Source organism: Entamoeba histolytica, genomic scaffold (genome assembly GCF_000208925.1).
Source record: "Entamoeba histolytica HM-1:IMSS scf_1104750517093 genomic scaffold, whole genome shotgun sequence".
Lineage (NCBI taxonomy): Eukaryota > Evosea > Mastigamoebida > Endamoebidae > Entamoeba > Entamoeba histolytica.
In genome coordinates this window covers 1,841-13,104 of record NW_001914940.1, presented here as the reverse complement: position 1 = coordinate 13,104, position 11,264 = coordinate 1,841, and the positions used below count along the sequence as shown (strand labels likewise).

Here is an 11,264-nt window from a genome sequence, read left to right as displayed (position 1 = left end):
CTTCTTTTGACTCTGCTGATAATACCTATATTTGTTATTTCTTTTTCTTATTTGATTTTTTTATTTTAACAAACAAATTGTCCAACTTTTAACATATATCTTCTTCTTTGATTTTCTGCATAAACTAATTTATATTGATTACTAATATAAATGATAGCTAATACTGTATCACTCCCTGGTTTTAATAAAAATATTAAATTTTGGTATATTAATATATTCACTTTTTTCCATTCGTTTTCCCCTTCATTTCTTGATTCTCCATTCCCTAAATTTTCTCCTTTACTTACTATATTTACATATAACCGTTCTCCTAACATTTTCTTTGCTAATTCTTCTACTATTTCACTTTTATTAAAAAATGTTTCCATCATATCAATACTTCTTATCCTTTTTTCATACCTTTCTTTTCCTTTTTCTATTGCTTTCTCCATTTCTCTTATATGCATATCTTGCTGAACTTTTGAGATTTTCATTAAATCCTTTTTATCTTTTTGAAACACTTCTGTTAATTCAATTCTTCTTCTCATTTGTTGAATCATCATTTGAAAATTTATCATCTCTCTTATTACTTTAAGTGTTTCTACATCGTCTGTCTTTATTGATAATTTTTCTTTAATTTTTTCTTTATACCTTTTCATTTCTTCAATCACCCCAATTCTTCTCATAGATCCTTTCCCTCCACTAAGATGTCCACAACTCTTAGTAATCATAATAACAAATCTTAGTCCTTTTTCTTTTTATAACTATTCTATTTTTACTTTTCCTATTTCGAGTTTATTCCCCCTTCTTTTTTTAACTTATATTTTGTTTTTAATGATACAAACCAAAGGCAAAATGAACTGTATAGTTGTCTGAAAACTCCTTTATAGTAGAAATTTTCTATTCTGAGTCTGGTTAATAAAAATAGGAATATTTGATAGTAAAAAAAATGAAAGCTATAGTTTCAATAATAGTAGAAAAAAAAAGAATTTCGGAATCTCGAAAATCCTTAAGTAATGTTTCTTTTCTTATTACTCACAACATCTCTTGGATTTCGTTTCCAAAACATTCGTTTTAGAGGAGAAATGGATAGAAGCGACGTTATAGAACATGTTTCAACACAACCAATTGACCATTTTGATTTAACCAATAAAAAGACAATAAACATTCGATATTTTATTAACGACACTATATATAGTAAAGAAGCACCACTTTTGGTTGACCTTGGAGGAGAAGGAACACAAAGGGCAGCTGCTGTTGGAGGAAGATTTGTTATTAATAAATATGCCGAAAAATATAATTCATTAATGCTTGCAATTGAACATAGATTTTATGGTAAATCTGTTCCAGAAGGAGGATTGTCACAAGAAAATCTTGGATATCTTAGTGCAGCTCAAGCCTTAGAAGATTATATTATGATTATTAATCAAATTAAAAAAGAATATCAAATCACTGGTCCTGTTATAGTTTTTGGTGGATCATATAGTGGAAACCTTGCTACGTGGATTAGACAAAAATATCCAAATGTAGTTTATGCAGCCGTTGCTTCATCTGCACCAGTTTATGCCACATCTACTTTTTATGAATTTTTAGATGTTATTTACAATGATATGGGTGAAAAATGTGGTAATGCTTGGAAAGAAGCTACTGATAGTATTGAAGAACTTTTCAAAACTGACTCTGGTAAAGCACAACTTAAGAATGATTTTAAAACATGTACTGAAATTAAAGAAGAAGATGACCTTACTATTCTTATTCAACAAATCCAAGCAACAATGGTAAATTATCCACAATATAATGGAAGTTATTCATTAACTATTGAAGGTGTTTGTAATATATTAACTACTGAAGGAAAAACAGCATATGAGAATATGGTTGACTTAATGAGTCATGCATTTAATGAATTTGGATTTGAATGTGCACCATCAAGTTATGCTGACATGCTTACAGATATGGCAAATACTAAAACAGAAGAAGAAGGAAATAGACTTGCATCAACAAGAAGTTGGGCATGGCAAATCTGTAGTGAATACAGTTATTTCCAACCAGTTAATGAAAGTCTTCCATTTTCAAAGAGACTTAATAATGAATTTTATTATCTTCTTTGTAAAGACATTTTCAATGTAGATAAACAACGTTTAGATAGAAGAGTTTATCATACTAATTTAATGTACGGTGGTTATAAACCAAAAGCCACTAATGTAGCTTATACTTCTGGTTCAACTGATCCATGGAGTCCATTGGCTAAACATGAAACTCTTCCTTCAGATATTAATTGTTATGCTTCTTATATCAAAGGTACTGCCCATTGTGCTGATCTTTATGCTGAGAAAGATACTGACCCAGAACAATTAAAACAACAAAGAATGGAAACTGCACAATTCATTGATGAGTTAATTTCAAGATATAATAATTAAATTTAATTCATTAATTATTCCCTTTTATATTTTGTTATTCTACGTTTTATTTTTCATATATTTCTTTTTGTTATTTAGTAATTTGTGTTATTAAACAAAATTTTAATAACATTTTTTTTATATTTAAGTAAAACAAAAATAAAAAATATTTATTGTTTTTCTTTCTTATTTAATATGCTTTTATTTATTCTAAGTTTATATTAATTTCTTTATTTATCTACTCAAAAGGAAAATAACTTCTCTTTATTAAACTATTTAACAATAACGTTTATTTTTTTATCATCTATTTTAATTTTACACTTTTTAAAATATGAGATTGAAATAGAATTTAGGTATATAGAAAAACTTGTAATATTTTATTTTTCTTGAAATTATCTTTATTTTTTTGATAATAACTATGATAAGTAGTGAACAGATAAAAGTATTATGACTTTAATTAAAATTTCATTTTGAATGATATTAGAAGTAATACAAAACTGAGTGTTTAATGGTTGTTGGTTCTTTAATTTATGTTAATTAATAAAATTTTGTAAATATAATAAAAACCAAAAATTGACTCAAACAATTAAAAGTATTGAAATAATGTTTCATTAGTTAATATTTTAAATAATGTTTAATTATAACTATAAAAAAAGTATTTATTTACTTATTAATTATAAATACATTTCAAATAAAACTATTAAAGAAACATGAATATAAGATGATTTAATTATGAAATAAAGATCCTTTTTAAATTTAATATCTTTTTTATTTTAAAGACTCCTCTTTAATAAGTTATATATTACCATTTACATCTTTATTGTTAAAAATTTGTCATCAAAATAAATTTAAATATCTTTGGAAAATTAATAAAAATAAAACAGAAGCTTAGTGTCTAAGGTATTTTTAATTAATAATTAAACTTTTTTGAATAAAATTAATATTTTATTATTTTATTATTTTATGTAATATTTATTCTAACTTCCAGTAAAAAAAAAGAATTTTTGCTTATAATTTTAATTAGAAACCCTTTTCCAACATTAATCTGAAATAACAAGGAAATGACTCTTTTACTATCCCAAAATGATAAAACACAAAGTAGAATTTCACAATAAATAGAAGAGTTTCAAACTAAAAAACATCCAAAATTACATGACTGAGGAAAAAGAGAAGATTGAAGTTACTGAAGAAAAGAAAGAAGAAGTTGAAAAGAAGCCAAAGAAACAACAAAAACAAGAAAAAAAAGAAGCTAAGAAAGCTAAAAAAGAAGCCAAAAAGCAAGCAAAAGGTGAAGAAAAAATTGTTGGAGTAGTTGAAAAAGCAGATAAAAAGAAAGAGAAATTAGAAAAAAAGAAAGCCAAAAGTGATAAGAAGGCAGATAAAAAGATTGAAAAAATAGTCAAAGAAGAAAAGAAAGATGAAGAAGAAAAAAAACCAGCCAAATGTGAAAATTGTGATGAATGTTGTGGTAAATGTGAAAAAAAAGCTAAGAAAGAGGCTAAAAAGGCTCAAAAAAAATCAAAAAAAGAAGAAAAAAAAGCTAAGAAAGAGGCTAGAAAGGCTGAAATAAAAGCTAAAGCCCAAGAGGTTAAAAAGAAAGCCATTGTGATGACTGCCAAAGATTTAGAAAACGAAGAAATTAGTTCTGAAGAAAAGTCAGAGGAACATCAAGATTAATTTAATCATTCTTTCATTAGAACCTATGAAGAATAAATTAAAAAAAGATAAATTTTTTTTTTGATTATTTTAACTCAGATAAAAGCTCTTGTGTAAGTTTTGGCATTGCACTATCCTGAGTACATACATAACTAGCAACTTTACTTGCTAATTTTTGTGCCTGTTCAATACTCTTTCCTTTAAGAATTGAACCAACAAAAATAGCAGTAAAAGAATCTCCAGCACCAACAGTATTTACAACATTTACTTTTGTTGGCTCACAAAATATTTCATTAGTACCGTCATAAACATAACTTCCTTTTTCACCTAGTGTAAGTAATGAATACTTTAAATGATACTGATGATGAATTTGTTTTAATATTTCTAAGTCATTCCCCTGAAATCCACAAGCTTTACCTACTTCTTGAATTTCTTCATCACTCATTTTAACAATATTTGATAATGATAAACTCTCTTGAATTATATCATCGTTATAAAAATGTTGTCTTAAATTAACATCAAAGACTTTGAACGAATTTGGTTTCATTAATTTTAAAAACTGAATAATGGACTTTCTTGTTTCTTCACTTCTTTGTGCAATAGTTCCAAAACAAACTGCGTCTAATTCTTTTGCCTTTTCAATGATAGAGTCTGTTAATTTCAAATGATCCCAAGCAACATTTAGTTTAACGTTATATGATGGAATCCCATTGTGAAGAGTGATAATTACAGTACTTGTTTCATAATCTACAACTGGGTCAATTGTTTGAACCCCAAATGAGTGAATTATTTCTAGTGAACGTTTACCTAATTCATCATTTCCAACAGCAATGAAAGCATATGACTCAAAGCCAAATTGTGCCATGTGCATAGCAAAATTACATGGTGCTCCTCCTTGTTTTTTAACATCTCCAAAACAATCCCAAACAACCTCACCAATACCTGCTACTTTAATTTTTTTATGGTTCATTTCTGTTTATTTAAAAAAAGTTTCAGTTCTCTTTTTGATTAATTTAAAAATTAATTAAACTCTTGTTAACAACTATTCTAATAATCTTCATAATACTCATTGTATTGGTTTTCTAATGCTTCATTATATTCTCCATTAGTTTCAAAATTAATTCCATTACAAGTAGTATTTGATGGAATTGGTAATAATGCCTGAAGAAGTCCAATTCCAAAGACTTGTTGAATATTTCTCAATGTACCTAAGTCATATTTATTTTTCCTTCTTGACTCAGAAGAACTTATCCATCCCATTTCTCCTTTTACCTATAAAAATTGATAAGATTGAATCTTGAGATTTAATAACTTAGAAGAAAAGGTTAAAAAAAACAAACGATAAACTCAATAGTTGTATAATTGCAAAGTAAGCCTTTTATTACAACATGGGCTGTAGATGCTATAAGAGTAAGTGCATAAATACCAAGAATACAATGAACCAAATCAAATAATCTAAATACACAATGATAAAATGGATTTCTTAATGGATAAAAAAAAGCATAAATAGCTAATGGAGTATTGATTAAGAGAACGAAAAGTATCATTAATGTAACATAAAAGAGAAGTAACAAAAAGTATTTCTTATTAGCAAATCCAACACAATTTCCTATGTAATTACAATGGTGATCCATTTCTAATATACAGGATTTGCATTTTGAACAATGATGTGCTCGTTCTGGTTTACCTAACCCACATTTAGAACATGGTGGATATGTTGAAATATCCATTTTAGTAATTTCTGGAACTTCAGTATTTGTTGTTACACATTTGTAATAGCAAACAAATGACATAAACCAAAGAATTATATAAAGAAGATAAATCCAAGAAAAATTAAATTGTGGATATAGAGTAAATAAGTCAACGAAAGAAATAAATAAAGTCATTATAAAACCAATAAGAATAATGGATATACTTATCTTCGTATCATTGTCCCAATGATTGATGTTCTGGAAAAATTTCATTGAAATAAAAAAAACTTAAATAAAAGGGTATTAAAAACGTTTTATTTTTCAAATAGAAAAACAAAAATTCTCATTAAAAATACATTAACAAATTCAAATATTGAATGAATAAAAAGAATCAAGTTAAAAATAAAATTATTATAAAATTCTATAAATTTATCTAGAATAATGATAATATTTATTTTAATTATTATTATTTAAAAAATAACTTTATTAAACAATTAACAATAATAATTATTAATACTATGCTTTTTTCCTAATACAATTGAGTAATAAATGTTTAAACTTTGTAAAGTTTTTTATTTGTAATTCAGTTTTGAATATAAACATTTGTTTTTAATGAAAAGAAGTTAAAAAATATTTAATGATTTTATTCAAAGTATTTCTTAAAATACTTTTACAATTTACAACAATTTATTTTGCATGTTTAGTACATAAAATATTATTAAATAAACTATGTTTCAATACATGCAAATTTAAAAATTATTTCTTTTTAAGAATAAAAAGAATTAATATTTTTTAAGAAAAAAATTAGGGGTTTAAATATTATAAAAATAACTTAAAAAGAAATTGTTTTTATGTTATTTTATGTTATATAAACCAAAAAATAATAACTAAATACTATCAAACCAATAACGAAATTCAATCAGTAATAGGATTTTGTAAATAATTTAATGGTTAGCAATAGAAAGAATCCATCCTCCAAGTGGTGGAATACCAAAGAAAACACCAGATTTTGATTTGATAAAAGCAATCACAGCAAGTCCAATAAGAACAATGACATCAACAACAAACATTATCCAGAAACAAATAATAAAGAATAATCCAACCCAATAGAATATAAGGAAGAATAAGGCAATAACAAAGAATATCAAATTGATAATAAATGATTGAAGAGCAACAGCACGTACATAAACATTTTGTTTTTCAAGGAAGAAAATAATAATTCCACCAACCCAACCAAAAACAGTAGCAAGAAGAGAAAGAACTGGAACACTACAACTGAGAGTTGTAGTTTCATAACTTACTTCAGCATTATTTCCAGAATAATCATTAAAAGGGTCTGACATAAAATCAAATAAATTAATTATTTTTAAGATTAAAGTTCTATTATTTTATATTAAAAAAATATTAAATTCCATTTGGATTTCATTGAATTAAAAATCGTTTCTTATTGAATGAATAATCAATTTAAATAAAAAATATGAAAAAAAAAATGACAAATCAAAGTGATAAATGAGTGTTAAAATGAATGTTTTTTTTTTAAGTAGAACATTAATACTTTGTGTCTAAAGTTAATTAAGCAAAGTGAATTGACTTTTCAGTTTCACTTCATTTGAATTAATGAGAACATTACTAATACATTGTATTTAAGCTGTAAAATTTATATCTGACATTTGAAAACAATTTCATGTGCAATGACGAATTAATCTATCTTAAAAATAATATTATAATTTATACTAATATCCCGATTTTTTATTTAAAAATAATCTAATTCACTTCTCAGTTTATTCACTCGAAGTATCTCATCGAATTTTTCATTGAACTATTTAATGGAACTAATAATTTTATTCATAAAATTACCAATGTCAGACCCTTTTAATGATTATTCTCAAAACACCCAAACTACTGATAATCAATCAACTACACTTTCATGTAGTGTTCCAGTTCTTTCTCTTCTTGCTACTGTTTTTGGTTGGGTTGGTGGAATTATTATTTTCTTCCTTGAAAAACAAAATGTTTATGTACGTGCTGTTGCTCTTCAATCATTTATTATCAATGGAATTGTATTTATGGTTGCACTCTTCTGCCTTTGTTTCTATTGGGCTGGATTATTCTTTGTTATTTGTTTCTGGATAATGTTTGTTATTACAATAGCAGTTATTATAGTACTTGCTGTGATTGCTTTTATCAAATCAAAATCTGGTGATTTTATTGGTATTCCATTCCTTGATAGATGGATTCTTTCTATTGCTAATCAATAAAAATAGATTGTATTACTCAATCAATATTTTTTTTATTCCTTTTTTTTTTTTAAAGAAAAAGATATAATATAACTAATAAAAGCATTTACTTATGGAAATTGAAAAAGAAGGTCTTCTTGAAAAAACTCAGGAACGTGAACTTTTGGAAAAAGGTAAGAATTGTTTTTTTGAAATAGTTAAGTCATATCGTAAAATGATTAGAACAATAAAACAAGATGATTCAGAAGAAAATAAATATCCAATGGTTTCAAGTCTTAAAGTTCAAACTGAAATTACAAAAATTACTCAAAACTTTGAAAAAATTCAAATTATTCTTAATGAGTCGATGACTCAACATCTTTTACGTGAAGATTTTGGTAGAAGTGATAGATTTTTTTCTCATAGAAAAACACTTGAACAAACACAAAAAAAGCTCAACTTATTCCTTACAACTTTAGAATATTTGAGAGGTCAAGGAGAAGGGTTACTTGCTGAATGTGAAAGTGCAACAATTTAGACTTATTTTTTTAAACAATAGACTACACTGAATTGATTGCATCACTTTTTTTTATTACATTTTCTTTTTTTATCGTTGCTTTTCTATACTCTGTTGAATAACTTAATACTATTGGAGAAATTGATTTACCAAATAATTCCCTCCTTTCTCCTTCAACCTCATGAACATCTGATAAATATTGTTTTTTTCGTGACCCTCTAGGAGTATTATTAATTAAAGTCTTTTTGTTACCAAACTCTGGTTTAAATGGTATAGGAGGTGGTAATACTCTATGCATTTCATCAAGAGGAAATTGTTTGGTTATTGCAACAATTTTTTCATGTAACTCTTCTATTGAATCTTCTTCTCTTTTTGATTCTTTGAAACGGAACGTCATAGAAAAATGAGATGGAAGTCCAAGAGAATTTCGGTTGACCCCTTCAGTTGGGTCTTGAACTTGATCAAGTTTCAATGTATATTGGGAATGAACATCTATAAAGAAAGCATTGAGAATGACTTTACCAATAATTATACTCTTTTCTTTTGATTCGACAGTTAAAGAAATAACTGTGTCATTTACGATTGGTTGTTTAATGAATGAAATAATAAAACAACCATCACTCATTTGTTGCCATGACTGTGAACATTTGACTAAATGAGGATGAGGTTCTGAATGAGATAATGGATTGAAGTATAACACAGGATGTACACAATCAGTAGAATCTTTTACTGTAATTGTAGGTTTGAACCCAGTAAATAAAACTGAACTAAGATTAATTGAATAGCTAGGAATTGGTTTAAACGGAACTTCTCTAGGAAAAACTGATAGATAATAATAGAAGTAATAACAATACCTAATCTGTGGTGGTGAAGTTGCTCCTTTCATAATTTTAGAGCGTTTTCGAGCAAATAATTCTAGTGCCTTTTTAGCATCACCACATTTTCCAAGTGAAAGTAAGACACAAGAACATACTAAACCAGTTCTACCTCTTCCTGCTTTACAATGAACACATGCAATATGTTTTGGACATTCCAGAACATAATCAACAATATCTCCAACAATTTTTAGTAAATGATTAAAACGAGGTGGATGGTGATCAAGAAATCCAACATGTTGTACCCTGTTATTAAATTCTAATGACGAGTATGACTTTTCAGTTAAGTTCCATATCATATAATTATTAAAATAATTATTGTTCAAATATTTTGCTATTTCTTCTTTTGAATTTCTCCATTGTTGAAAGATCCCTGTTGTGGGTATTCCCATTGCAATAAGGTTAGGTAATATATAAGTTAAATCAAAATCTTTGCCATCTGCTGTGATCATGTACTTATCATCTGCAACAATTCTTCTTAACATGGTGACTTTTTACTAAGAATAATATTTATTTATTTTTAGTTCATTTAATACTTCATTTTTTTTGTCTCTTCAAAATATTTCAAATCCACAATTTGTTTCTCATTCAAGATTTTTTTATTATTTGGTTTTGAATGAGAAATGAAGAATGAAGAATAAAAAACAACACACAAACATTAATACAAATTCAAATTATGAATTATATTTGATTATTATGATGTAATTTAATAAGAAATATAATAAATAATAATACAAATAATGAAATAAGATAGTATGAAAGAATAACAACAAAAGAAAATAACACAAATGATGATGCTAACTAAATGAAATTATATACAATAATATAATAATGGTTTATTCATCATAAAGAAAAGAAAGAAATTAAATTTATTAAAATTAAATCAAAAATCAAAGAAGTTAAAAAGAAGAAATAAACAGAAAGAAGAAAGAAAAGACATTAATAGGAAGAAATAAAGCAAAGACGTGCTTTTCTCATATCCCTAGACAAACCTAAAGGGTAATTTAAACAAAAAAGATTACTCTTTAAAAAAACAAGCAAACAAACGGGATTAGTTTCCCTAAGCTAAGAAATAGAAAAAAAATTTATTAACACTTAATTAACTAACATTTAATATTCTTGCAATTTTACATCTATCATTCATTCTTTTCTTTAATGTGTTTTTTATTTTTAATTCTTTCTTCAATTATTTTAATGTCTTTTTCTTCAATGTCTTTTGTTTTTAATTTCTTCTTTAGTTTTTTCATTTATTTTTTCTTTTTGATTGAATATACTTCTTGAAGGATATCATATAATCTTTTTCTTTTATCTTCATACTTCTTGAGTATTTCTGAATATTCTCATTTATTCCATTCCTTTGTTATTCTTTTTATTCTTTCTTGTATATCACTTGTTGTTAGCCATTTATATTTGTTATTTGTATAACTTTTATTATTATTGTTTTTATTTTGTTTTTTATTTGTGTTTTTCTTCTTCAAATCCATTTATCCGTAGTATTTCATTTACCATTGTTATATAATTTATTGTTATTGAAATTCATTCTTTATTGTATGACATTTGATTTTTATGTCTTGTTTGCTTTTCTTTACAAGACTATAAAGATTTACACAATAACTATTGCATTAAAATTTGCTATATTTCTTTCATTGGAAAAAGAATTTTAGTTTCTAAAAAAAATAAAAGAACAAATAATAATAAATTAAATTAAGGTTTAATAACTTTCAACCTATTGTTCAGGTGAGAATTTCTCCCCATCCTTCACTCTCCTGAGAGTCTTCTTCTGGTATTTCTACATTCTTGTATTCTCCAGAATGATCTCCACAATATCTCATAAGATTTTTCATATTTATTATAATTTCTCTTGTCATTATTTCCCTTGGTATTTCTATCCCTTCTGCATTTAGTAATCTAACTGTTTCTTTGTTTATTAACCA

General features: G+C 25.7%; 9 protein-coding genes across 9 annotated transcripts, besides 3 other annotated features; 4 read left to right on the top strand and 5 right to left on the bottom strand.

The window, feature by feature from the left end:
• Positions 1–65: 65 nt before the first annotated feature.
• EHI_054540 (uncharacterized protein) lies at positions 66–710 on the bottom strand (the record flags this gene model as incomplete). The annotated part of the gene is made up of 1 exon (XM_001913702.1): positions 66–710. The coding sequence occupies one exon, from the start codon at positions 708–710 to the stop codon at positions 66–68; it is 645 nt and encodes a 214-aa protein (XP_001913737.1).
• A 285-nt stretch (positions 711–995) lies between these two features.
• Positions 996–2,396, top strand: EHI_054530 (serine carboxypeptidase (S28) family protein; the record flags this gene model as incomplete). Its single annotated transcript, XM_646997.1, has 1 exon — positions 996–2,396. One exon carries the CDS (start codon positions 996–998, stop codon positions 2,394–2,396), a length of 1,401 nt encoding a protein of 466 aa, XP_652089.1.
• A 1,131-nt stretch (positions 2,397–3,527) lies between these two features.
• Positions 3,528–4,052, top strand: EHI_054520 (uncharacterized protein; the record flags this gene model as incomplete). Its single annotated transcript, XM_646996.1, has 1 exon — positions 3,528–4,052. One exon carries the CDS (start codon positions 3,528–3,530, stop codon positions 4,050–4,052), a length of 525 nt encoding a protein of 174 aa, XP_652088.1.
• Positions 4,053–4,116: 64 nt separating this feature from the next.
• Positions 4,117–5,001, bottom strand: EHI_054510 (fructokinase, putative; the record flags this gene model as incomplete). Its single annotated transcript, XM_646995.1, has 1 exon — positions 4,117–5,001. The coding sequence occupies one exon, from the start codon at positions 4,999–5,001 to the stop codon at positions 4,117–4,119; it is 885 nt and encodes a 294-aa protein (XP_652087.1).
• A 77-nt stretch (positions 5,002–5,078) lies between these two features.
• On the bottom strand, positions 5,079–5,824 carry EHI_054500 (zinc finger protein, putative; the record flags this gene model as incomplete). The annotated part of the gene is made up of 2 exons (XM_646994.2): positions 5,079–5,303; positions 5,372–5,824. The coding sequence occupies 2 exons, from the start codon at positions 5,822–5,824 to the stop codon at positions 5,079–5,081; spliced, it is 678 nt and encodes a 225-aa protein (XP_652086.2).
• Positions 5,825–6,666: 842 nt separating this feature from the next.
• EHI_054490 (uncharacterized protein) lies at positions 6,667–7,065 on the bottom strand (the record flags this gene model as incomplete). The annotated part of the gene is made up of 1 exon (XM_646993.1): positions 6,667–7,065. The coding sequence occupies one exon, from the start codon at positions 7,063–7,065 to the stop codon at positions 6,667–6,669; it is 399 nt and encodes a 132-aa protein (XP_652085.1).
• A 516-nt stretch (positions 7,066–7,581) lies between these two features.
• Positions 7,582–7,980, top strand: EHI_054480 (uncharacterized protein; the record flags this gene model as incomplete). Its single annotated transcript, XM_646992.1, has 1 exon — positions 7,582–7,980. One exon carries the CDS (start codon positions 7,582–7,584, stop codon positions 7,978–7,980), a length of 399 nt encoding a protein of 132 aa, XP_652084.1.
• A 91-nt stretch (positions 7,981–8,071) lies between these two features.
• EHI_054470 (uncharacterized protein) lies at positions 8,072–8,476 on the top strand (the record flags this gene model as incomplete). The annotated part of the gene is made up of 1 exon (XM_646991.1): positions 8,072–8,476. The coding sequence occupies one exon, from the start codon at positions 8,072–8,074 to the stop codon at positions 8,474–8,476; it is 405 nt and encodes a 134-aa protein (XP_652083.1).
• Positions 8,477–8,498: 22 nt separating this feature from the next.
• Positions 8,499–9,815, bottom strand: EHI_054460 (phosphatidylinositol-3,4,5-trisphosphate 3-phosphatase, putative; the record flags this gene model as incomplete). Its single annotated transcript, XM_646990.1, has 1 exon — positions 8,499–9,815. The coding sequence occupies one exon, from the start codon at positions 9,813–9,815 to the stop codon at positions 8,499–8,501; it is 1,317 nt and encodes a 438-aa protein (XP_652082.1).
• A 330-nt stretch (positions 9,816–10,145) lies between these two features.
• Positions 10,146–10,443: a repeat region.
• Positions 10,438–10,987: a repeat region.
• A 40-nt stretch (positions 10,988–11,027) lies between these two features.
• Positions 11,028–11,264: a repeat region.